General features: G+C 41.4%; 1 protein-coding gene across 7 annotated transcripts in view; it reads right to left on the bottom strand.

Annotated features, from left to right (window-relative positions):
- Positions 1 to 240: 240 nt before the first annotated feature.
- The window catches only part of ncor2 (nuclear receptor corepressor 2), a 113,504-nt gene continuing 86,484 nt past the window's right edge, over positions 241 to 27,260 (bottom strand). For 2 of the 7 annotated variants that reach the window (XM_034212553.1, XM_034212551.1), the window contains 22 exons: positions 27,093 to 27,192; positions 26,852 to 26,962; positions 25,913 to 26,016; positions 19,761 to 19,911; positions 18,966 to 19,136; positions 18,729 to 18,821; positions 17,853 to 18,052; positions 16,635 to 16,980; positions 16,335 to 16,538; positions 15,707 to 15,958; positions 11,701 to 11,853; positions 11,361 to 11,609; positions 10,839 to 11,022; positions 10,237 to 10,721; positions 8,075 to 8,205; positions 7,269 to 7,441; positions 5,021 to 5,155; positions 3,521 to 3,663; positions 3,375 to 3,428; positions 1,571 to 1,759; positions 1,098 to 1,277; positions 243 to 866 (listed from right to left, as the gene is read on the bottom strand). In XM_034212553.1, the coding sequence (XP_034068444.1) occupies positions 676 to 866; positions 1,098 to 1,277; positions 1,571 to 1,759; positions 3,375 to 3,428; positions 3,521 to 3,663; positions 5,021 to 5,155; positions 7,269 to 7,441; positions 8,075 to 8,205; positions 10,237 to 10,721; positions 10,839 to 11,022; positions 11,361 to 11,609; positions 11,701 to 11,853; positions 15,707 to 15,958; positions 16,335 to 16,538; positions 16,635 to 16,980; positions 17,853 to 18,052; positions 18,729 to 18,821; positions 18,966 to 19,136; positions 19,761 to 19,911; positions 25,913 to 26,016; positions 26,852 to 26,962; positions 27,093 to 27,192 (3,999 nt within the window). In that variant the 3' untranslated portion in view covers positions 243 to 675. Of the gene's footprint in view, positions 867 to 1,097; positions 1,278 to 1,570; positions 1,760 to 3,374; positions 3,429 to 3,520; positions 3,664 to 5,020; positions 5,156 to 7,268; positions 7,442 to 8,074; positions 8,206 to 10,236; positions 10,722 to 10,838; positions 11,023 to 11,360; positions 11,610 to 11,700; positions 11,854 to 15,706; positions 15,959 to 16,334; positions 16,539 to 16,634; positions 16,981 to 17,852; positions 18,053 to 18,728; positions 18,822 to 18,965; positions 19,137 to 19,760; positions 19,912 to 25,912; positions 26,017 to 26,851; positions 26,963 to 27,092; positions 27,193 to 27,260 lie in introns of all 7 variants that reach the window. The other 5 variants (XM_034212554.1, XM_034212550.1, XM_034212552.1 and 2 more) reach the window with 5 other exon arrangements.

Raw genomic sequence — 27,260 nt, 5'->3', positions numbered from 1 at the left:
TGAATTTAAAGAAGCAAAACAAAGAACCGAAACAAGAAAAACGAGATGTTGATTCTCCTCCCGTCACCTCGCACGTGTTCTTGTAGTGGCAGCACAGGCCGCCTGCACCTTGAGGACACCGTGAGAACTCCAGAGGGTCCTCAATGCAGGGGCCGCTGCTCTCAGGTCAGATCTGCGTCACAGGGGCCGACCCCGGGGTCCCTTCCACACAAGTGTCAGCACATCAGAGCGGAACACCCAGAAGGTGCAGGTTAATGTGTCTATATTGATAAGGCCAGTGAGGAAAAGTAGTAAAGTAAAAAAAAAAAAAAGAGAAAAAAAAAAAGTGATTTGTCCTTTAGGGTAGTCCTGGAGTGAATGCATAACACATAAGTGCAAACCCCCCCCCCACACACACACACACACACACACACACACACACACACACACACTCAGACACACACACACACACACACACACACACACACACAAACACACGGAGCAGCAGTGTCTCAGCTCATCGCTGCTTTGCATCTCGTTGTGTGTTAGGAGAAGGACATGATCCGATGGAGAAGTAGGAAATGCAGAGTGGAATGGTGTTGGTAGGTTTGCAGAGGTGTGTGTGTGTGTGTGTGTCTGCAGCAGCAGAGCGTTGGTTGACTGTTAGAAGGTTCTTGTGGTTCGATAGGTTCCCGGTCACTCGCTGTCAGACAGGGTCTCGTACTGAGACATGAGCAGAGGCTTGGGCTCCTCCTCCCAGGAGCGGCCCTGTCCAGGCCCCGGCACAGGGCCCCCCAGCTGACCAGAGGAGGGGGAGGGGGCGGACACTGTCCCGCTGGGGAAACGCATTATCAACGGATTACAGGGGAAGGGAGTTGGAGTCGAACCTGCAAAAGGCAGAAAGACAGAATTGTTATGCTGAGTTAAGGACACTTTCCTCTTTCCAAGCAACGTTACAACATATAAGTGAGGTTAGAATAGTTTACAATGTTTTCTTAGTTTTTATTTTGAAATCTAAAACCTCAATTTTAGATTTGACTTTTCAAGTGTTACAAAAATAACCTTGCAAATATTTGTCAATGAGTTAATAGTGAGTCTTCAGAGGGGGGGTTTTCTACCTGTGGATGAAGGCCGATCCTCCCACACGCGGTTGGTTAGAGGAGTCCTTCGGTTGCAGTCTCCCTCAGAGTGGACTGAGGACACGGAGGAGGGTCTCTCCCCCCCCGACAGACCCGGTCCTGGAGATTTAGCCTTGCGCCCATTAGAGCGCCCGCTGCCCTTCGAGGACTTTCCACCACCTGCACACAAAGATCACAACAGCTTGAACCCTCAGTGTTAACAATCCAGTGCAAAACTATTTCTGTTTTGAGCTATGTTATGTTGCTTTAAGAGAAAAGACACAGTTGCGATGCCAATAGGTCACTGACTAAAGATCTCAGCTTAGTTGTAAGAAACTAAAATATGTGATCCAAAGCTGGGGCAAACACAGAAACAATTGAAAGCCTTATATTGCACCTTGGAGAACAACACATGCAAGAATATATTGGCGTGAAGGAGACATTAAAATACAAAATGTCTGAGGGGGTTGCACCTTGTGAGAAGAAGTCTTCACCACGTCCGTCGGCTGCAGGCACCCCCCCCGGGCCCATCAGGTTGGAGGGAGATCGTTCCTCAGGCTGATCATCATATTTGCCCATTAAAGCCTTTCTTATAATGGCCTCCAGGCCTATGGAGTTACCGGGTTGCTCTGAAGCTGGATGGGGGCGGGGAGTCACAGGTCCTGTGGAGGAGGAAGTGTTACACAGGTTAGAGGGAGAGAGGGACGGAAGCACAGGCGTCGGTGCAGGGGTATAAACCAAGGGGTGAATGTCTCTCGGAAGTCTTGCAAGTATCAGATGTCACAAGTGCCCAGGCAATGAACTCATCTGTGTCATCTGATAACGCAGGTCAAGTTCATTTCCTGTGTAAACGCCACCTTTCACAGAACCTTAGAACCTCAAATTATTTCTGCTCTACTGTAAACACAAGCAGTCGGGTAGGTTATTAAGATAAACAATGTCGAGGATAAGGGCGGGGATGTGGAAAACTGCTACCTTTTTGGGGTAATTTAGCTTGCTCCTTGTGTTAAAAGTACTTTTGCAGTAGTAAGCACTTACTTTTCAAGCACGTAAAGCTCTGCAACTAAACAACTCATGCGGTGAAGTCCAGGTTGTTAGGCTACAGATTATGCTGCATACATCCACTGTTGTGTGTCATAAAAGGCAATTCTCTCACTATAAATCAATATAATAGTAGATGAGCAGTGGCGACTGGTCATTAGGGGCAGCCCCACCTAGTGTCAGCAGAAAGTATTAAAATAATGATTACAACAAAATGCAAAAAATAAATTAAAATATATATAAAATATATTTTAAGATCATGTTTAATCATCTGATTCATCAGTACATTGCTGTTTTAGTATGTGTTCTTCTAATTAGTGTCTACAGTGTGTGCCTATTGAGCTGTTTAGAGCCATGTGGGACAAAACCCGATCCTGCCCCTCCCTCTCACTGTCTAAGTGAACGGTGACTGTAAAAACTACACTGCGCATGCTCAGAGTATTTTCCTATTTAATGTGTGTGGCAAAGAATAATGACCATAGGGGCATAGAGCTGCCATCCCCACCATACGTCATCTCACATAATTCAGAGCTGATTGGCTGTAAGTACGTGTGCCGCGAAAAGTGTGGTGTGTGAAGAGGAGGAGAGAGATGTGTCCTAAAATCAGGAAGTAAGCTGCGCATTGTTTCCCTCGACAAAAAAGCAATGATATTTCTCCATAGGATTTTAGAAAATAGCTCAAAATAAGATCTGTGGGAAACGTAGCTGTTATATAAATGTACATTTTGTTCAGCCGGATAATATCCACATGTCTACCCTACTTTTATAATTTTTGAATCATAAATCTATCATTTAGATTTATGATAGACTTTTGAAACTACAAGAACATAAGGAGGACTTTTACAAAAAAGTAATAGAGATTTTTGTCCAGAAGGATAGGCAAATGGACTTCATCTTCAAGTCAAGGTAAGACCACAATTTTATTGAAAATGGGATCTTACTAAGAGAGAACAATTCAATATTTAAATGATCAAATTAAATGTGTTGGGTATCCTTCTGTTGAACTGTCTGTTTAAAATTAATTGTAGCATCAGACAAAAGAGGCTTTTGAAAATAATATTATATTTCGATTTAGGTCAAAATATAATATTTGTAAACCTGAAGAGTCAGTGCCAGTGCCTCACCAGCCATGAACCTCACTGCAGAAGCTTATATATATAGACATCTAAGTTTTTTGTGCCCCACCACTTTTGTACATATAGAAACGCCACTGTAGATGAGGTTTAAAAACATTACCTGCATTTGTTGACGCTGGCATATTGAAGATTTCTGTTCCTGGTTGACCAGCATCTGAAAGTGCCAACAGGTTTTTTTTATTAAAAGTCCATTATTTGTTCATATTTTGAATTGTGCACTGTTGCCTGTGCTGAAGTCAGACTTACTGAAATCACCGTCATTTCCCACCACCGTCATCTTCTTAATCATCTCCTGTTTCTTTGACCTCACAATATCCGAGGTGCTCTCGGTCAACTTGCTGAAGAAAGCCGGAGGCTGTGAGGTGTTCGGAGGGGAGCGGGAGCCCATTCTACAAGACAGGAGAGACAACATGAGATAAAGATTTGATGATTTGGGATTGTCGAGGCTTCCTCATTGAAAAAAAAAGCAGCGATAGAACTAAACAGGAAACTTCCTCAGTTTCAAGCCCCTCCCATAAGCTTTCCAAGAGAGGCTTAACAAAACGAAACATGATAAATAGAGCCCTTTTTAAAAAAAAAGGAAATCAGCATCCTTCTCTGAAAGCCCATAGAGTGGTGAAGTCCCTCCCCTTCCGGTGGACCTCCATGGGACCTTATTTCGAAAAAATGATGTATTGAAGTAAATGGAGAGAGAAAGATTATCTTTTGATCCCGTTTGAATTGTGCCACGAATTACACATATGATGTTTGTCAATTTAAAAGATAATTTTGCAAGTCAAAAAAAAATATGTGTCGTAAAACTGCGAAGTAACACATTTGTTTGTGTGAAACGCTCAATGAACTACAACTCTGGTCTCGCAGAACAACACACGTTACCAAGATGGCCGTCACTACTGTCTTGTCAACAAAACGATTGACTACCCTCACTATCACCACAATGAAACACGTCCAGAAGAATGTCATGCAAAGCTGCCTGCCTTCCTTTGATTCTCTCTGAACAGCCTGGTCTTTTTAATGTTTAATGTCAACCATTTGTGCAGATAGCATGAAGTAGAAAAGATTGGCGATCGCTGGTATGATAACAACCTGGTACTAAGCACACAGGCATCTTGTTAAAGTTATCTTATCTTAGCCAGCGCCATATAGATAGATGATATCTATATGGCGCTGATCTTAGCTATCTCTTAGTGGAGGAAAACAATTGTGACATCACTTACGCGACTCTGGGATTTGTAGTCTTTCTAGTTGCATATTTTTCATAGTCTTATATTTCAACAGTTTTACAACAAACTGTGACTTTTTTGACATGGAAATTATTTTTTAAGATTGACGAACATCATATGTGTAATTCATGGCACAATTCAAATGGGATCGAAAGATAAGTTTTCTCTCTCCATTGACTTCAATACATTATTTTTCCGAAATAAGGTCCCATGGACCGGAAGTAGATGGGCGTGACTTCGCCACTCTATTAGGTCCATCTTCAACCTCAATGCAACATAGAGACATCTGAGCAATATGACTGAATTGAAAAAGGAAGTGATGTCCATGTATAAAAGCTTGCATGTTGTTGAAATAGATGTTCCCTGTCTTGTAGCATTAAAAAACTATTCTAACACTTATCTATGTAAAGGTCCTACATTTCAGACCTGCTAATCGAAATACCATACAAGCTAAGTCCATTATAAATTGGACATGTTGAAAGATAGTTTTGTAGCCGTGTGTGTAAATCCACAGCGCTGTTACCCTTGCTCCCCCTGCTCGCTGCAGTACGAGGCCCCTCCCTGGACTTCAGGTTCAGAGCTGGCTCCAGCAGGAGACACCGGCTCGATGCCATCGTTACAAACACTGATGGGGGAAGTCTTGGGCTGAGGAGGAGACCTGCAGAGAAAACAGATACATTACATTAAGGATTACAACAAGACAAACAGATGAATGAGTTGTTTCAATAATGGACATTAAGGTTCATGTCAGGGTTGCCAACTTTGGGTACCTGGCTGGAGTGAGATTTTGATATCATGGGTTTAATTACACATATGCGCACGAAATGACTGCTATCGTGTCAGCAGCGGGACCATAGCATATATATAGGATATATATACAATATATACAAATACACAATATTGGACACAGATAAAGGGCACAAAGTTTCATTCACTAATGAAAGTCAAACATGGCCAGCGATTAGGTGTGGCGCATTTATCATAGGTGATCAGAGCTAACTGCCTGCATGATAAATGCGCCACACCTAATCGCTGGCCATTCAGCCACAGAGCTCCCTCTATACAAATCAAACTGTAGACGGTGTGAAAGCACCTATTGTTTTAAATAATGGTCAGAATGTGACCTGTGAGCCTTCTGAATTACCGTGGGACAGCACATTCTAAACTAAAATGTTCAATCAATAAAGTAACATCTTATCTTAATAATATCTTCATATTAATAATAATAATAAATCATACAGTATGTGTCCGAAAGGGAGCAGGAGGAAGCAAACACAAAAATATACTGCATATTAAAGCAGGTAAAAGTATGAGCATAAAAAATAAAGAAGTGTAATGTAAACATTTACATTATTATTATGGTTATTTAATATATGAAGACTATATATTATTGAATTACAAGATTAGATATACTTTAGTTGATCTAAAATATTGATGTGTTCAAATGCTCTTCAAAACACAACTGCAAGTCCATGAAACTTGTCTTTCTGTATTTGTGAATGAAGCGCCATCTCCTGGTTAAAACCTGAAATTGAAAATCTGGCAACGCCCTCTTGGAAAATAGTGGGAGGGCTTAACATTCCTCGATACTGATCTTAGGCAGGTCATAGGCAGGAAGCTGTAAACTGGAAGCTGTAAACTGGAGTCTGAAATGAGGTGCTACATCTGTAGTAAATAAAAAGGGCGACCTGGAGCCAATCCTGCAATTTCCCCACAAGTGAAAGAGTTGACGTGCTGAACACCCAACCCCTGCAGGGGGGTCTGGGGGGATTCTCTTTTGAAATACTAACATAAAATACACATTCTGGTACTCTCTTGAGAAGAAAAATAAATAAATCTATTACTACACGACATATTTAAAAAAATGAATGCCATTTTAGTTTTGTGTTACTTTGTTCTGAAAGCTGAACCTGCTGCTCCTCACAGAGAGAAGAGGGAAGAGGCTGTGTGAATTACTTTACAATGTGGATAAGGGTGGATAGTCCCCATTGTTCTGTGTGTCAAAATGAAAGACAGCCCACACACCTATCAATCATCAAACCGTGGGGTCTTATTTCATTACGTGTTGATTTCTATCAACACGTAATGTTGTATCGATGTATATAGAGATGTACTACAGCAAAAGTATTCTCCGTCGGGACTTCCTGCAACAACGCAACGCTGTTATCTTGATTCTGATTGGCCAGAAGACATTATCAAAGATGTTCTATTGAGAAGACGATCACCACCTGACAAAAGTTTTCAAAACCGTTTCTAGTCTTCGGTATTCTTGTTTTTGGCGTGAGAATAGTTTGGGCAGCGTGAGAGCGTGAGATTGAGAGTGAAAGCGTGTTTCACACGCCAGATGCGTGAGAGTTGGCAACCCTGTTCATGTTCTGCTAAAATCTTAATATTTGAAACACTTCTGCATAAACAGTCTTGACCTTGAGCAGGCGTGCTACTCTAATAGTGAGCACTGTTTAATGGAAGGATTATAAATAGCATTTGTTCTTGCCAAGATGCATGTTTCAGAAGTAGTGAGCAAAGACACATGCATTATTCTGCACGAGTTGTGTGAGAGTTTGTAAAAAGCTGTTTATAAATTCATAAAGGCTTTTCCCTTTTTTTTCTCCTCCTTAAATTCACCATGGAGGCAAGTGTTCATCAAGAATTCAAGGTAACACAGGGCGACTATTTGATATACAAATGGTTATATGCGAGGGAAGTAATCAGATAAGGAACATGTAGAGGAATTGCCCACCCCATACATTTAACATTGCATTGATTCCTACCTGTCTCTGTTGCGTTCTCCACAGTGGGACTCTTGATATCGGGACCCTTGGGCCAACTCTTGTGAGGTGGGGGGGAGCTGGGAGGCACTGGGGGGGCGGGTGAGGTCCAGGACAGGAGAGCCGTGGTAGCTCTGCTGCTGGCTCTGCCTGGTGTAGTCTTTAGTTATCACCTCCTGTTGGAGTAAACACATCCACATCAGAAATGGGACAACGTTGGATTGCATCATTGCTTTAGTTAAGTACAAATAGCAATACCAGTGTAGAAATACTCTGTTATAGGTTAAGTACTACTTTACAAACAGTAATAGTACTAATTCCATAGAAATGCCAAATGAGGGATTTTTGATAAATACTGTGCATATTGCCCAGTGGCTTTTGAATTTCACCAAGAGATCAATAAAGCGTTCTCTTCACCTTTAATACAATTATTAACCTGCTATGTGTTGATTATATTTTTTAATTATGAATCTGAATAAGAATTTTCAAAGTGATTTAAGCTATAAAATAAATGTAATAGAGTGAGTACAATATTTCCCAGTTGTATTGTAGTGAAGAAGCATCAAGTAGCAAGGAACTAAAAACTGTTAAATAAACTAAAAGTTCCTCAAAATTGTACTTTTCAAGGTTCTTGAGAAAATATAATGGCCACAACCGTCTTTCACACATTGAGCATCATAATTACTTGAAACTACCATCACGTTTCAACACGTCAATCCACTTACGAAACCTGCTACATACATATTAGGATCTAAATATTGTTGTTGTGTATTTTGTGCCATTTGTATTGCAGTGGTTGGGGAACTTACACTGATGTGCTGTGCCAGGGTGACCACCCGCTGGCTGCCTTTAACACTGGGGGAGGAGGGCTGCTGGCCCGGAGACAGCCTCTCCTCAGACGGGGGACGGTACAGACCGTGTGTCTCCATATTCTGTTGAGCTGTTGAACACACACACACACGAACACACACACACACACACACACACACACACACACACACACACACACACACACACACACACATTGGTAAAAGTTAGTTTTCTTTTGAGTCCGTGGTGACACAATTCAAGTTCTTGAGCCAATGAGAAACATGCTTGATTCAAAAAGTGCTTGTCCACACATTAGGATTAAATGGTGGTTGTGCAATTAAACATTTCATGTAGCATCTGCACATAATAGCTCTTAGGGACAAGCTTTCACAGAAACATACTATATGACAATGTGTGTGACAAGCTACTTCAGATATTTTAAATATTCAAAAATGAACTCTTTGCATGCAGACCAAAAAAAGACTAGCTTTGACCAGAAATGATGCTAAAATAGACTGGTTTTGCATCAGTGACTCGTAAATGAAGAAGTCGATTTATAATAGTTCCTCAATCAACAGATTAGTAAAAAAAAAGAAAAAAAAAGGTCATGCCTTAGAGACCAGAAGAATATAAATATATTTACTGTATCCTAAGATAAAATAAACTATAAATACTAACTTAACTCGAGATGCACCCATTCATGTTTACCCATAAATATGTGAAATTGCTGTTGAACCTGTGTGCCTATTTCAAGACTATTTTTCTTCCTTGTTTTCTTACACAACTCTTGCACTACAGTATTAATCTCAGGAGAGGATGATGTAAGTGGAGCAGAGCAGACTGTATGGGCCTCAGACGAGTCCCTAAAGGGACAGCATGATGTGGTTTCTGTTGTTAGCTAGCAATGACAAAAAGACTGAGTTCATTTCAACTAAAAGCTTTAAGTAATCTGCATTTCCCTCGGGCCCTGTCTACTAGTTTTTCAATAGAGGGCCACATTAATAAGTCTGTGCGGCAGTCTTGTCTGTTTTCAAAGGTATGCTTCCCATCAGCATGCAGTCTCACTTTCCCTACAGGCCCGTCATACACGTGACACATTTCTTTATAACATAAAATAATCACATTCCACATGACGGACAAACTCCCAGAGGTTTGATTGAGAGAGATGTGTTGAGTGTGGCATGTGTGAAAAAAGAAAAAAAGCATAAATTACAGTGAACCATAAAAAGGAACATGCTGAGATTTGGGGGGCAGAAGCTGCAGTACCCCCCTTCCCTTGGATGGCTGAAAGACTTTTCCACATCCCTCCCCTTTCCCATCCTCTTCCTCTGCATCACCGCCGCGCTGGGACCCCAGGGAGAGTCAGTTTGGTGGTTGGTAAGGCTTCAACGCTTATAATGTACGGGACTGTCACTATGATTCTCTTTTTCAATTTAGTCACCTGGGTTACATGTGGTCATTGTCCAAAGTAGTGCCCAGCGAAATGTATTTCATATATAAGTATCTACATACAGGACAGAGGTGCAGTAGTGAAGTACAGACACTGCATGTATAAAGTGTTTGAATTACAGGCAGTCTCATTTAACATGGGATATAAAAGCCTCCTGCCGTGAAATGCCTTTTTAAGTGCCTTAAATATTTTTGGTCACGCCCACTTGAATGAGGTGAAATATTCAGTTTAAAGTAAGCAGCCGAATGGGAGGGAGGAGGGGCGCCACATGTTAAATTCAAGTCACATTCTGTACGAAAAGAAAATGAAAATGAGCAGCAAAGGATGTTCTGCCTCAATGTCCTAACATCTTTCTTAAAATTAAACCTTAAAGGACACCTAGGATCTTCTTCATGGAAAATTAAACATGTTGTGATAGTTATAGTGATAGTGTTAGTAATTATTAAATAATAAATGCTATTAACTGCCTTCATTAAATCTGAGCCCGTCAGGTCCAATTAGGACAGGCTTATTTTCCAGAGGGCACCCTCGGTGGCCTTTAAGTTTAAGAAGAACTAATACAAAAAAAGCTAAAAAGTATAGCATTGAAGGAAAAATAATGTAAATGAATTGGGCTGATTTGATAATGCCGACCACCACACCGTGCAATAGGCCACAGACTGACGGGGGAGGGTCTGGGTGATGAGGACCCTGGGATCCAGAGCGTCTTACCATCAGTGGCGCTGCTGGCAACAAGGGAGCCCGTCTCTGCCATCCCCGTTTCACAAGAAATTTGACGCATAATAACCGCGTTTATGAAGTTGGCCGCAGTCATGGTGGTCTTACCGAGTGCTCGGAGCTCTTGTTCCTGAATGGACATCGCTTTGTTTTGAGTCTTTTCCCTACTAGGTGTACCACTTTCTCCGCGGCCAGGGGGGTTATCCGACTGGTGAGGCAGCAGGTGCTGGGGCCGGCCTGAAGGCGAGCTGTAGGACCCGGGGTACATCCCTCCTGGGCTGGACAGTTTGGGGTCAGATTTACTGGAGGGCCCGTGCTGGTCCTGCATGTGCTTGGGTAGACCACCCCTGTTTTTGCCTCCATCGCGCTCTTTGGCTACACCCGAGTCCATGGCAGGTTGGTAGGCCTCAGGGGGGACACCTGTCCTCTGGAGGTGGCCAGGGTAACCTTGGTAGCGGGCCGACCCGGAGGACATGGACCTGGCAGGCCACAAAGAAAACATGCTTAGTAAACAAGACAATCAAAATCCTTTTTACAAGAGAAATTAGCTCAGGCAAATATCACTATTTTGTCAGCAGAATTGAAATCTAGTTTACCGAAACACAGAGCCGGAGTGGTCGCTGACAGAAAGACTCTTGCCCCCGGTGTTGTGCAGGACGCTCGGCCTCTGCTGCACGTTGTCCTGGGTGCGAGGGGACACGGGGGAGTGCTGGTGGCTGTACGGTTGGGAGGAGGGTCTCACACTGCAGCTGCTACTGCTGGCCAAGCTGTGCTCTGTACCTGAGGGGAACAAACACATTCATTTTCATTTACTAATGCATTTTTCCCTTATTCCCAACACTTCAGTTAATTTTAATTTAGACCCCGTTTAGTTCAATTCATGAAGAATTCTCAAATGTTGTATTCTTTGTTCACTATTGGGGCATGCAAGAAAAGACAAGATTCCTTCATAATTCAAGGTAACATAAGGGTAAGTTATTGATATACAAATGGTCATTTTGCAAGTAAAGTCACCCTTCTACAGTTTGATTAATGTCCATAATACAAACTTAATTGATTTGTAGTTTATATTAATGTAATGTTATCTTTTTTTGTAAGCATAAAAATAAAAAACACACCTGGTCTCCAGATGGGCGCATGCTCCACATTCCCCATAGACCCGCCCTTCTCTCGGTCCCGGTCTCTGTCCCTTTCTCTCTCCCGGTCCCGTTCCCTCTCTCGGTCTCTCTCCCGCTCTCTTTCCCGATCTCTCTCTCGGTCGCGTTCCCGGTCCCTCTCTCTCTCCCTCTCTCTGTCACGCTCACGGTCTCTCTCGCGCTCCCGCTCTGAAGATGCGCCTTGCATCTTGTTCATGTGCACGGAGCCAACTGTACAGAAAAAGGGAAAACAAATGATTGTAAAAACAACACAACTGCAACACATTTATCAGAGAGAGCTTTGTTGTGAACAGAATCATACCAGGTGAGATGGGGGAGGTGGTGTAAGGCCTGCCAGGGAAGGAGGCTGCTCCCCCGGGGATGTAGGTGATGCGGTCCATTGGGCCTCCGGCGGCCCCCGCAGAGGGAGGGACCAGGACAGGTAAGTGTGGCACCTGAGAAAGATCGATGATTCCTAGGGGACACACATTTAAGAAAGTTATAGAAGGACCCCGATAGCTGCTCTGGATGTGTTGTGGTAACGGATGAATAAAGTTCCCATATTGATCCACATCACAATATTTTATTTCAATTGGTTTGAGGTTTTTCTTATATTATGAGGGAAACAAAGAAATGGTTTGAGTTTAACACCAAAAAGATTGATAATAATGGATTGACTACATTACATGTCATTTGTTAGATGCTTTTATCCAAAGCGACTTACTTATTCAGTACTGTGGACAATCCCCACAGGAGCAATTTGGGGTGAATTGTCTTGCCCAGGGACACAACGACATAGTGACTGCAGTGGGGTTTGAACCTGTGACCCCCTGATACAAACACCAAGGCTCTACCCACTGACTAGAAGGCGAGACTCTTGTCCTCTTCTTTACTGAGCATTTCAAGTCTCTAATGAATGATGCAAGTCATGTTCCTATAAATACTTGCTTTTGTTGTCCATGTTATTTGTATATATTAATCTTTCAATTAAATTCTTTACAGTTGAATATAACGTAACCAAACTCACTCACTGCTTGTTTATTGACTGTACCACTTTTGAGCAACTGAAAAGCATGTCAACTTTTTTTACAATAATTGTTTATTAAAAGGACAAATGGATGATAACTGCTGTTGCTTGTAGGCCTGTCACGATAATTAATTTTGTTGGACGATACATTTTCCCGGAAATTATTGCGATAAACGATAATATTGTCGGCACCGTTGTAAGACCATTTTAGACCACTGACATAATGATAATATATAATAAGTACATCCTTTCAAACATAACTTTGTATTGAACATTCAACATTGCAAATGAAATGTGAAATAATATTCAAATATATAAATGATATAATAAATAAAACAAGTACATTTAATTATAACAAATTAATTAAAATCACACACAACCAAAACAATCAATTAAATAGACTCAGGCTGGAAAACAGAGCTCTCTCTCTCATATACACACAGTGGGGCAAAAAAGTATTTAGTCAGCCACCAATTGTGCAAGTTCTCCCACTTAAAAAGATGAGAGGCCTGTAATTTTCATCCTAGGTATACCTCAACTATGAGAGACAAAATGAGAAAAAAAATAATCCAGAAAATCACATTTTTAAAGAATTTATTTGCAAATTATGGTGGAAAATAAGTATTTGGTCAATAACAAAAGTTAATCTCAATACTTTGTTATATACCCTTTGTTGGCAATGACAGAGGTCAAACGTTTTCTGTAAGTCTTCACAAGGTTTTCACACACTGTTGCTGGTATTTTGGCCCATTCCTCCATGCAGATCTCCTCTAGAGCAGTGATGTTTTGGGGCTGTCGCTGGGCAACACAGACTTTCAACTCCCTCCAAAGATTTTCTATGGGGTTGAGATCTGGAGACTGGCTAGGCCACTCCAGGACCTTGAAATGCTTCTTACTCCTTCGTTGCCCGGGCAGTGTGTTTGGGATCATTGTCATGCTGAAAGACCCAGCCACGTTTCATCTTCAATGCCCTTGCTGATGGAAGGAGGTTGTCACTCAAAATCTCACGATACATGGCCCCATTCATTCTTTCCTTTACACGGATCAGTCGTCCTGGTCCCTTTGCAGAAAAACAGCCCCAAAGCATGATGTTTCCACCCCCATGTTTCACAGTATGGTGTTCTTTGGATGCAACTCAGCATTCTTTCTCCTCCAAACACGTCTAGTTGAGTTTTTACCAAAAAGTTCTATTTTGGTTTCATCTGACCATATGACATTCTCCCAATCCTCTTCTGGATCATCTAAATGCTCTCTAGCAAACTTCAGACGGGCCTGGACATGTACTGGCTTAAGCAGGGGGACACGTCTGGCACTGCAGGACTTGAGTCCCTGGCGGCGTAGTGTGTTACTGATGGTAGCCTTTGTTACTTTGGTCCCAGCTCTCTGCAGGTCATTGACTAGGTCCCCCCGTGTGGTTCTGGGATTTTTGCTCACCGTTCTTGTGATCATTTTGACCCCACGGGGTGAGATCTTGCGTGGAGCCCTAGATGGAGGGAGATTATCAGTGGTCTTGTATGTCTTCCATTTTCTAATAATTGCTCCCACAGCTGATTTCTTCACACCAAGCTGCTTTCCTATTGCAGATTCAGTCTTCCCAGCCTGGTGCAGGTCTACAATTTAGTTTCTGGTGTCCTTTGACAGCTCTTTGGTCTTGGCCATAGTGGAGTTTGGAGTGTGACTGTTTGAGGTTGTGGACAGGTGTCTTTTATACTGATAACGAGTTCAAACAGGTGCCATTAATACAGTTAACAAGTGGAGGACAGAGGAGGCTCTTAAAGAACAAGTTACAGGTCTGTGAGAGCCAGAAATCTTGTTTGTTTGTAGGTGACCAAATACTTATTTTACTGAGGAATTTACCAATTAATTCATTAAAAATCCTACAATGTGATTTCCTGAATTCTTTCCCCCCATTCTGTCTCTCATAGTTGAAGTGTACCTAGGATGAAAATTACAGGCCTCTCTCATCTATTTAAGTGGGAGAACTTGCACAATTGGTGGCTGACTAAATACTTTTTTGCCCCACTGTATATAAATAAATGTGAGCACACATTGTCTCACAAGCACAAAAAAACTCCTTAAAACAACAGTCAAGTGTACAGTCCACTGTCCGTGTCCATACAAAGACCCAGATGCCTCAACAGGCCATATCCAAATCTGTATTTCAAAGATTTCGAACAAGGAACACCAACATGTTTGCATTGTCGGGCAAATGCATCTTTGATTGCAAACTGTCGGGAAGGTGGGGGCTCTCCATCTCCAGCTGCTGTGTTTGCTCCCAGCTGGGAAAACGGAATGGGGTGGTTGTGTTTCAGGTGCAGTTTAAGGTTGGTCGTATTGCTAGCTTTTGTTGCTACCTTTTTAAAACAAATGCGACACACACCCCGGTTCATTCAAGTCCGTAGGTTCGCCTCGTTTATTTGGCTTGAATCCATAATATTAGGTTTTGCAACCACTTCCATTTAACTTCAAATTCCCCTCGATTAAGTCACACGTTGTCTCCTGCTTGTCTCTATATTATTAATTTGGCTGCTACACTGCTGCACGCAGAGTGTCCTGACCTGGCTGTGTCGTGGGCTGTGTGTGAGCCCCGCCCCTCACAGCGCGCCGGGCTGGCAGCCACAGCCGCCGGTCTAAAATGCTGGTCCCATCCTTATGTAAACAAACACGCATGTAAACGGCAATTTATCGAGCTCAGAAAAGTTATCGAGTCCATTTTTATTTATCGTACGATAAGTCAATTTATTGATTATCGTGACAGGCCTAGTTGCAAGTTGATTTATTTGACGCTTAGCCCGATAAATGACTCAGTGAACACTGACGACAACCAACTGTCCCATAATTCACAATGCTCCCTCCTCCAGCATCTTTTAAGTATCCCCCACAATTGCTTGCCAGAAAAATGCCACCAAAGCTTGGCATAGAACTTGCAGCTAAATAAGAATAGATAAGGTATAGGATGGATATAATACAAAATATATAATAGACATATTAAGATATAGAAGTGTGATCTAAAAAAGCAATCTAGTAATCCATTATCCACCAGAATTGCAGAGGTAGATACTTGGTCATGTGGGCCATTCATGTTTCATCCTTTATATATATTTCATCTTACAGGTGATTCTGTTATTTCAATTATTCAGGCAACATGCTGTTGCTTAACAATGCTTTCAGCTCCCAGCAAACTCCATCTCTATGTTTGTGCTGGGATAGTCTTAAGTTCAACTAAAACAAATAGATTTTGAGAGTGAAGACAACCTAAGACTCAAATGCCAGTAGGTGTTGTCACGTCAGTTATCCTTACCACGTGGGGCTTGAGAGTAGGGCATCTGAAGGGGCTGGTCTCGAGGGGTGAGGCCCCTCAGTAGGTCAGAGCGCTGGGCGGCCATGGCAGCCGCTGCAGGCCACTGGTGCATCTGCTGTGAGGTGATGTAGTCGTTGAGTAGCGTCTGGCGGTTCTCCAGGGCCGTTGTGTCGGGAAAGCCACGAATAAGGTAGGGGTAGGGGTGAGGGTACGCTGGGTTGGGCGCTAGGTGGCGAGGCAAGTAGTAGGCCGCTGTGTATGAAGAGTTAAAAAAAAAGACTGTCAGGAAATGTCTGTCATTTGAAATCCAAATGATTACAGGCCATACAGCTATATCCACTTATTTGTATTGAATAGACGTCTTCTCATGAGTGTGTGGTCGTGTACAGACTAGGCCTAAGTAACACCTTTTACTTTCAAATGTCAGACTGGGAACATTTTTGCAAGAATCTGTTATTTATTTTCCTTTTTTTGACTACGTTGACTGCAACAGCACATAGGTCTCAATTATAGGAGAGATGTTTTTTTATAAACAGGGACAGACAGGGACAAGAAAGCTCAAACTTGTTATAGCAGAAGCCTGATCAGGTCACAAGAACATTGTTTTCCATCTAAGTTGTGTCTGTACCTGGGTCAATGGGGATGCCCCGGGGCAGCGATGCAGGGTCGAAGGCTATGGGGATTTGACGGTACACGTCTGCAGCCCCTAGACCCTGCAGCAGGCGCTCGTAGGTCTGCTGATCTGGAACACCTTGGAGCGGTGATTTGGTGGCATTCATCTCTCTGGGGGTCGGTGTGGATTTGCGCTCCTGAGTCGGATTCTTACTTGAACCTTAAAGAAAAACAAGGAAAAAAATTAAATGTACAGCTTTGGTGAGGTGAAGGGTGACCTATGTTATTCTAAAGTATTGTGTTGACTTAGACCCACCATCATGTTGCCTTTGGCTTGCCTCCCTGGACAGAGGGGAGCCACGGTGCGAAGGCCCGGGGTAAGGGGCCCTTAAGGCGGCTTTGTCCTCGTAGCCCCCTGGACTATGATGGGACTTGCCTCCCTGCTCTGACCCCAGGGTAAGGGGAGAAGAGCGAGCGATACTGCTAGCTGTACTGACAACGGCGCTGGGCCGGCCTTTTGGCGCCTCTTCGTAGCGGCCCCTCTCAGCCCGCATCTCCAGGTGTGAGGCTGGGTTGTGGTAGGAACGTGGTGAACTGGCTATGATGGAGCGGACATCGTGACGCTTCCCTGAACCGGATGGCTCCTGCTTCATGGGTGTTCCCTGAACCCGACAGGAAATGATCAGTAAAGCATAGGGATGTAACAATACCAAAAACTCATGGTACGATAATATCGCGATAAAAAGTCCATGGTACGATATTTTTCGCGATTTTGAAAAAAAAGAAAGAAAATATGATTATTTTTATTTTTTTTTTTTTTTAAATAGGTAGCATTTTGGTAGGATAACAGTATTTTAAAGTGTCAACAATATAATAATCAGACCCTGCAATAGAATAAATCAAGTTTCACTTTAGTTTTTCAAGTAACTCAACTCTAACTCACTCGCTCAGCATCATCAAGGTTATCTTTTAGGAATATGAGCATGTCCACATTTCCAGGTAGAAGCTGGGATGTTTGGGCGTTTACAATATCCCCTGCTGTGGAAAAAACTCTCTTGCTTGGTACTGATGTTGCTGAGACAGATAGATATGCTTTGGCCATGGGTGACAGCAGTGGGTAAAACTGTGCATTGTCTCTCCACCACTTAAAAAACAATACAGTTTTTGCCAAGAAGGTGAGGCTTATTGACAGGGCGAGATATAAATATACTGTCGGTACTTGTCAATGTCTCTAGGTATGTACATGTAGCCCTGTAAATACGATGTCCTTTTGTGTTATCTGTTGTTTTATGTTCATGTTGTAACCTACTTTCTGCCATGTTGGACAGGTCTCCCTTGAAAAAGAGATCGATGATCTCAATGGGACCATCTGGTTGAATAAAGGTTTTTAAAAAAAATGTTGGCAGTCTCACGACGGTATTGAGACATTTATTTACCGCGATACTCGATATATCGTTCGTTACATCCCTAGTAAAGCATAGAGGATGCCAAACATTAAGGAAAGCCTCTGCATGAGTTATCGTAGTGTTTGTACCTGTGCTATGATGCCCTCCTTGCCAGGCTCCCTGGGAATGAGGTGGATGGAGCGCCCTGCCTCCTTCACTGTCGGCACCATGGAGCCCTTCATTGGGTCCGAAAGAGTCCCGGGCCCGCGGGGTGGGGAGTTCTCTCTCTTCATCTGCTTAGCTTCCCTCCTCAGGTAGCCATCCTGAGGGTCTAGATGACGAGGTATACCTGTAGTAAAAAAAAAAAAAATCATGTCAATATTTTGTTTTTCTTCAAGCAAGAGTGGGCAGCATTTTCTTTTCTTTTTTGGAAGAGTGGAGTAGAGAAAGACATGAAAGACACGAGAGACATGAAGAAAGATTTTGATTGGGTTATATCAGCTCAGTTGAAGCAGCAGGGGTCCTGAGAGCATCTACTTCTATCTCTTGGCAAGATGAGACAAGATGGTTATCCGACTTCACTGGTATCAGATAAACATGAATATCAACATGGAAGTACTCCTGCCAGCGGGTGAGATCTGGTAAGCTGGCACAATCTGCTTCTTGAAAGCAAACAAGAAAAAAGGCTATCTTTCATTGAAGTTCTACTGACTGAGCACTGGGAGGACAGTCTGATGAAGTGGGAGCAAAATAAGCTAGTATGTTCAGGGAAAAACACAAATAATGCACACAAAGAAAACAATTCAATCTGCTTTAACATTTGGATAGACTTTTCTCAACCGTTTTGTGTTATTTTGAAACACAATATTTAGTTGGCGATTACATTTAGACTAGATGATGTCAAGATTTCTAACAAAAACAAAGAGGAATTAACTTGAAGAAAAAAAGTCTCCAATCATAAGAAAGAAAAAAGAAAAAAATATATGGAGGGAGGTAATATGTTTTATATTGAGGAGTCTTCTTACCTTGTGAGATTGAGCCACGGATGTGATGAGCATCTTTGTAATGTTGGTGGTGTGGACTGTCTCTGTCATGAGGCATGGCTCGACCAATCAGACCTGTGCAGGATGAGGAGTAGTGAGATGTTAGACTATGGTCAATGAATTCATCAATAATGAGAGTTGTCATTAAACGAAGGGTAGAACCATGGTTTTACTTTCTCTCTCTGTGGGAGTGACAGAGTGATAAGGTCGGTCTCTCACCTTCACAGTTGGCAGCAGACAGTGAATCCCTCATAGGCAGTCCTCTGGAGATGCCTCCCTCCATAATGTCATAAGGACGCTTCAGACCCAGAAGTTCTGCAGATTGCCCGGGGCCTCTGCCTTCATCTTTAATGCTCTGAGAAGGTGGGCCTGCAAAAGACAGAGATGCAACTAGAATTCGTTTAATGATACCTCTTAGTTAAGGGATAGTACTCACTCAATGACTCAAAGCAGGTTTCCTACACTTTAAAGAATGTTGAAGACTTTTTAAGCCCACCCAGTATTGAACTTTAGACTAACTTCACAATTATGAAAATCAATTATCTTATAGTTTAAAATCATGTACAAAATACACTGTGATTGGTATGTATTGCCTGGAACCGGTTTCAGCAATGCAGAACAATATTGTTTGAATAGCCAATTATCATTGTATTTTCACTTCCTCATGTGGAGTGCTGGAAGCATTCTGTCTTCATGTATGCTGTAGAATGCAATTTATTTGAATGTTATTTCAAACATAGATGTTGAGATGTTACATTGAAATGTAAGGAAAACACATTTTGTAAGACTTTTGAAAGATTGATTTAAGACATTTTAACACAAATTCAAGCTTTTTGATAAATAAATAACAGCTTATAAGGATCCCCTTGATCCCTGCCGAGGTTCAGTTATGATTCAAAGTTAAGGTCAAGTTAGAACTCTGTGATTAGTTGGGCTTGTACCAGATCTTGTACAAAATGAAAGTAATGCTTGGCCATGGCATAAAACATACTGCAGCCAAGTTGATGTACTCACGGTCATATGTGAGAATGTGTCCACTGATACCCTCGTAAACCACATGGCCTTTAGATATCGCCTCATCCCGTTCCCTCTCAGCTCGGCAGGCGCTGTCCTCACTGATCAGACGGGTAATGGTTCCCTTATACAGCACATCAGCCGGTGTCCCCTGTTAAGAAAAGAGGACGGCCCTGACAATTAGCTATTTACAGACCTATTTCTGTTGGAACCACCTTTAAAAGTCACAGACAATCAAGTCTTATTTTCTGCAAATGCACTTGAACTTGCCTCTTCTGGGAGCATCATGCATAGGCTAGCTGCTAGCAAAGCAAACCCCAAAAAATAAATGGTATGAGAAAAGTCACTGTTTTATAGCTATTTAATTAAATAAAGATGATCATATTTCTGCCATAAAGGCCCCTAATAAAATGAGTTAAGATAACAGCTGGAAATAGCTTTGAATAAGTCACAGTGCAGTTTAAATCAACAACACTATTATGGTCTGGATGACCAATTTAGGTGACTGGCAATTATATTTGTTTTCCTTCTTTCAGGAATGTAGACTTGGATGCAATTGGAGCCGACTGTAATGCATCCTGTGTTGCAAAACATGTATTCTGTTTCTTGAATTGTTTGTGCCCCAGAAAGAGTGATGGCACAATGGGGAGAGATTACAGTGATCCAAATAAATAAATAAACAAAAACAAACAGCTGTGAAAAACAAACTAGTACTCTATGAAGAAGCGGAGGTGTAACAATATACGACAGCAGGCTTTGTTAAAACCTTGAGTCACATCACTCGTACCCCGAGTATGAGTCACATGTTTAAACTGTGGGCGGTGAGTGGGAGACACAGCGTGCCTGAGATCACATTTCTTGTCTTTTGGTTGCAGCTTTTCCAAGAAGACACAGCTGAAGGTTGAAGGCCAGGCCAGTAGGGTTACGTTTACAGGATCAGGTAGCACTGACCAGAGCAGTCCTCATGTACTCCCAAAGAAAGTGCAACTTATCTGAGTTATAATCTAGCTGCAAGATAAACAAACAAATGAGCTGTCCCTCAACAACGGTAACGATCATGCTTTATCGCTTTCACCTTCTCCATACTAATCCATCATGGTGGATAACAGGCCCCTTAACACTTGTTTTCCCTTGTAGGCCAGTTGGATGTGATATTACAGTGTGCATTGCAATGACTTCAGACAAGAGTCTAGAGAAAATAGATACATTAAATAGGGAACAGAGTGTACAGTGTGTACCAGATGCTAGGGTGTAGGGTTGCAACGGGTCAGAAAATGTTCACTAAATTTCCAGGACAATTAATTAGGAAAATCTCATGATTAAACAGGTTATTTATTACGGGATTATATGCACTGCACTCAGCTCTCCCATCACATATAAAGATCATTTGCCAGCATCCCATTTAATAGGAATTCAATAAATTACAACCCATTGCATTCACAGTTCATTCTCCCATGTGCAGCTCAAACTAATGCACAGTCTGACCATGCTATGGTAATGTTTTGTATGATATGACCCACAGTGTTTAATTTGGTAACATCTTCTACTAGTTTTTTCTAGCTAGCTGTTAGCATATATAACAGCTATACCATATCGTTTTAAAACTATAACCATGTATTCTTTGTTGAAAAACCTGATTGATAATGGGTTGTTATTTTAAATCTGTGTTTGCAGATCACAACTTGCCATACCACATTTTAAAATAAAAATGTTATTGCCTTGGTTAAAAGGCTAGCCAGCTAACTCACCACAGTTCACACTGTATTTATTTGAAAAAGGAATGGATGGATTTGTCAAACACATGGATTATCTCTGCTAATGAAATGTTTAAGGATTAGTTTCTATCTGCATGTGACATATTTACTACTGAACTTCCTGTTCATTTCAATAAATTCCTGTTAATTCTAGTGGAACTTTTCTTCCTTGCATATTCCTGGAATTCTGCAACCTTGCCCAGGTCATTTTTGCACTGTGGTTATGACACAGCAGCAGCTGCTCCCGCTTTTATCGTAAGTACACAAATCAAAGCCTAATAACACAAAGGTGATTGTTTAACAACCAAAGTTTTAAACGGTGTGGGCAGGGGTTAAGTGACAGAACGAGTTTTATCTATCAGAAAAAGGTGTGGGAGTGAACAACTACGACTGTGGGTTGCCTATGTACCAGCCATTTAAGCTGCTACTATCATGAACCCTAACACAGTTTAATAGTCAGTTTCAGTTCACTATTTACAGCCATCAGCCTTCGGAGATAGAAATACATTTGAACACAGAAGAAACACTTAGCAATATCATATAATTTGTAATATAACAAAAAGTATCTCCTAAACCTACATAATAGCTCATTTACAGCTGCTCATTTAACAAAACTGACTTATTTCAATCCATTTCAGAGGTTATTTAGGGGTTATTCAAACAAAAGGGGAAGCGAAACGTTTTCTGTCGTAATGCACTACTCAAATGTGAACACTGTCAGCAGAATACTCTTAACAAATGACGTTCAAGGATTGCCACACACAACAGAGAGACAAAGAACTTCACATTTGGGAGATTCTGTTACAGTGAGAGTAAAAACCAAGTGTGAGGTATTATCTTTGGATCATGGTTCCCATCATCAAACTAGCAGCCGAGGAATATCTTGAAGGGAAACGCCAAGGACGCCCCAACCAAAAAGTACAAAAATGTACTTGAAAAATATATGTTTTATTAACTCAATTTGTTACTTAGCTCTCAAACTAAAATTGAAATCTGGAAGTTTTTCCTTGTACGATGTGAGGGTCAAAGGACAGAGGGTGTCGTATTGTCATACTGATATTATGTACAAACTGTGAAGACCACTGAGACAAATGTAACATTTGTGATATTGGGCTATATAAATAAACATTGATTGATTGATTGATTGAAGGAATTTAAAAAAAGTGTACAATGTGAAGCATAGCAAAAATAGCAAACATATACAGATATACTCAAATCTTTACTAGGATTTTCATAGAAAGAGAGAAAAAGCTAGACTGGCATATACCCTCACACCTGTTTTGTAGTAGGGCTGTACCAACTTTCATTTTGTTCTACATACAAAGCCTTTATTGAGGTTTTTAGATCATGCTTTAACTGTCTGTTATCATGTTTTATACACCATTGCCCTAATGGTTTATCCCTTTCTTGTCCAGCAAGTTTGAGAGAAAACTGCTTTAACCCTTAAAGACCTAGACGGAATCTTCGCCTGCCTGCCTGTTCTAACCTTTTCTAGCAGTCAGCATAAAGTGCCTTACCTCATTTGATTCAGGAGAACCTCTAGTTCAAGTCTGGTTAATTTAAAGTCCACATTTTATCTTAACTTTGTGTGATAATGGCTGAATTTACCAGCACTTTTCAAAAACGCCAGTACAAATGTTGTGTTTTTTTACTGTTTACTCCGCCAGGAACATAGGAATTTTCTTTTTTATTATTTACAAAACTGAATTTAGATGTTTTAGGCTTTCAAATGAAATTTCATCTGCATATTATGTTCCCTGAGCAAGTTACAGCTATTTATTCCATATTATCCTAGGCGTTTTTCACTGAAAAACGCCTAGGATAATATGGAATAATTCAAACGAAATGTATTTCCATATTTAAATGACTGATCATGTTTCTTCTGTCAAAAAAACGTTGAGAGAGTACAACATTAAACCATAACAGATGACATTGCAACAAAAATAACTTGTTTCAGAGAAATATATTATCATTTGAACATTTAAATACAAACACAAACAGTGAAACAAATTCAAAGTGCAAATTATATTGAAACAATAAACAAAGTATTAGAAATATATAGAAAGTGCAAATTATCTTGAAACTATAAACAAAGTATTAGAAATATATAGAAAGTGCAAATGTACAAAGAGCAAATGATCTTCAAACTATAAACAAAATATTAGAAAAATATATAAAGAGCAAAGGAAATGTATCCACATTCATCATGGTCTGGGTCGGTCAGATGTACAGCTCTGCTGATTGCCATGAACCTGTCTCATGTCATGACAGAAGCAGGAAAGAGAACACTTAGGTGTGATCCCTTCCTCCAGTAGTCTCTTGACATACATGAGGAATTTTACCGGCTTTCCCAAACAAACTTTTCCCCCTTAGCCTGCTCCTTTTCAGAATTTTTGTTTGTGTTCTTGCAGATGATATTTACAACTTGGTTGTTAAAAAAATGTCTAAATATTTGTGCAGGAGTATACTCCACACCAACAAAACCTTGGACTCCAGGGGCTCTTTTCGGGGAAAAGTGTGGTAGTTGTTGGGCAGTATCTGGCACCTCAGATCCGTTCCAAACAGCTCCTGGCTCTTCTGGGGTCAGAGATGTTTTTTTCCCTCTTCCTCTTCCTCTTCCTCTCCCTTTCACTGTCAGGGGGGCTGGCATTGGTTTGGCCTTTTTTCTGGATGCTGCACCCTCCTGGCCACATTCTTTTCCCTCTCGGTTTGAAGGAGGCCTACTGATGGGGACAGTGGCTTGTGCATCCCCTCTCTCATCCTCTGGACTAAAATAAAAGGGAGGAAAATATACAGATATAAATGTCTGAATATATTTTATTTCCTTTATTGCTTTTATTTCTCCAGTGTCATCCTATCTATTTTCTAAACACAGTCTCAACTTTTGATTTGATTCACACTTTATCCCTCTGCTAACATTACTAGTTGATGGAATCAGTAACTGAATTGTAATGCAATGAATATAATAACATTAGACCTTATAACAAACAACCAAAGAGGGCAAGCGGAATGAGGCAATAAATGAAAGGTATTGCTTGACGTTTTTTTACTGAAATAAATAGTAGCCTCTATTGATAGTGAATCTTGAGCTCAGGACTTCACTTTATGACACAATTACGGCAAATGGCCATCCATTATAAAAACTCTTAGGACTAATTATTTTCGGCGTTATACAGAAATAGCAACCGAAAAATGCAACACAAACAATAAGAAATAAGCAAAGTTACTCACTTTTTATCTTCGAAGGGTCGGATCAATCCCGTGATCATACTCCTCTTCCTTGCCAGTTGTCAGCTTCAGAATCTGAGGAATCCACCGCTGCATCGCTAAGCGGTCCGCCAGACAAATTAAATTCTACGGCTTCTTCCGTAGTGTAACGCCGTTTTCACATGTTGGTTTGAATTTCTCTTGGGATGTGTGTGTGTATATGTATGTATGTGTATTTGTGTGTGTGTGTGACTGTATCTAGATATCTCGTGTTGTATTTATTTCTCTTACGCTGGCAAAATTACTCTTCTTTAGTATTACTCTCTCGTCTCTCTGTTTCTCTTTGTTTATCTCCCGCCGCCAAAAACATACACAGCAACCTATGTTGATTGGTCGAGAAGATGGTAGCATGGGCAGAGGTTTGCCTGGACCTTTACATTTTAAACCTATCCGGACACAGGGGGGTGGGACTTAGTCTAAAACCTTTGCTGTTTGGCTCAGACGGAGGGGCTGCGTGGGTCTCCTTGACGAATCAAGGCTGTACAATGTGATGACGTTGCCCCGATCACGTCGGAGCCTCTGAATCCCGGAAAAGGACATAGTGATACCAGCGAAAAGCCTAGAATAGCCGCTTTACCTCACTTTTTAAATCAGATGGAGAGGATTAGCGGTTAAAAAGTTATTAAGCATTTTAGAACGCTACCTCTTTGAAGCCGCGGGCGGCTCGCTCGGTCTTTAAGGGTTAACACCGCATTGAAAATATTGTTTTTGTAAGGCTGGAAGACAGATTAGTGTAGATTGATGGTGACAACACAGCCCCTAGTTGACCTCCCCCCCCCCCACACACACACACACACCACAACACAGACTATATCACCCCTTGCTGCTAAATACCAACAAACTATGTGCAATATGTGCAATATATATAGATGCCCTTAATAACTGTAATATATACCTGGCTGCTAAATCCTAAGAACTGTTACAGGGTGTGTATTCTTTTAAATTATGTAACTTTTTCTTTTTTATTATATCATAACTTAGTACTTTTTTTTAATGCATGTCACATATTTAACATTTGAACATTAAGCTCTTTTTCCTGCTGTAACTACGCAAATGTCCCCTCCGTGGAACTAATAAAGGTATTCTGATTCTGACAATGAGTACATCTTTTCTTTTTTTCATCAAGCTCACCTGAGTAATGGATCCCCCTCGGTAGGAGATTGGGGAATCCTGATGCATTCTGGTCCCTGGGATGCCCTTAGTGATACTACCACCCTGAACTGCTGGAATAGAACCTGTGAAGAGAGCAAGTCAAAACAAATCATCATTCAAATGAGTTAAAGTGGAGTACAATGTAAACAATTATTGGCAATAGAAGTTGCAAAATGTTCTGCATGTTTGGCCAAAAGCATGCGAGCATAGCTGGAATCAAAGCAAATACAACAGCTTGTATCAATCACGTTTCGCAATCTTAAATGAATTTAGAGTATTATTAATGATTCAAATGTTTTGTCCAAACACTATCTATGTATGTAAGAGTGAAAGCGTGGCTAAATTAACATCTCCAAATGTATCTGGGAAAACTGTGTTGCAGCACCAGTAACAGGAATTAAAGCTTTGTATATTATTACTCTAGTTAGCATTTACTAGTTCTGAACACATGAATCTGGGCAGTTTCTCCCATTCTTCACATCCTCTCAAGCTCTTGCAGATTAGATGAGCTTCACTAAACTCAATTCCCGATTTTCAAGTGAGATTTAACTTCAGCCTGGGCCAGTCAAGTACATTCAGGGACTCTCCCAAAGTCCCTCCCAGTGTGGTCCATGCGGTGTGTGCCTCAGGTCACTGTCATGCCGAGGAGGTTAATCTTTTCAGCATGACAGTGCTGAACTAAACATGTGGGGAAACTCGTGATTTTACTTTGTTATTCCAGGGTGTATGGCATCTTCCTTGATAGCAAAAGTGTAATCAGTTTCAAATAAATCTTTCATGAAGTGATATTTTCCAAGATTCTTTGATAATCTTTACCCACTAAACAGGAAACGGACAAATGCAGGAGCAACGCCTCAATACCAGTTTACTGTATATAGAAATCAAATAGAACCAGATAAGACAAGGTGAGCCACCCACCACGTCCAGAGGCACCATCGTGAGGCGACCCCTGGGTTGGCATGTTGTCGGCTTGAGAGGAAGAGCTGCGAGGAGACAACTGTTCCTGCTTTATCACGGGGAAAGGACCGCCTGGATAGAGCAAGAGTTGGAAACAAGGGACAGTAATGAGGAGACATGTCTATGCTGATCACGAAGTTGATGGCAACTTGCAGGAAATAAATATTAAAGTTAATTGTTCCCACTGGACAATTTTACTCACCCACTTTCCTCTGATCCATCCAAGACAACCCCATCTGTGTGGGGGTCATCTTCCCGTGGTCCAGCCCATGAGCAGGGCTGTGCAGCTGCACTGGGGTGCCCTGGAAGACAAGGATTTGGTCATAATGGTGTTTTATTTGTATTGTCTTTTGTATTTTCCATGCTGTAT

Source organism: Gymnodraco acuticeps, unplaced genomic scaffold (assembly GCF_902827175.1).
Source record: "Gymnodraco acuticeps unplaced genomic scaffold, fGymAcu1.1, whole genome shotgun sequence".
NCBI lineage: Eukaryota > Metazoa > Chordata > Actinopteri > Perciformes > Bathydraconidae > Gymnodraco > Gymnodraco acuticeps.
The sequence above is the reverse complement of the archived record's forward strand: the minus strand, read 5'-3'. Positions and strand labels throughout refer to the sequence as shown.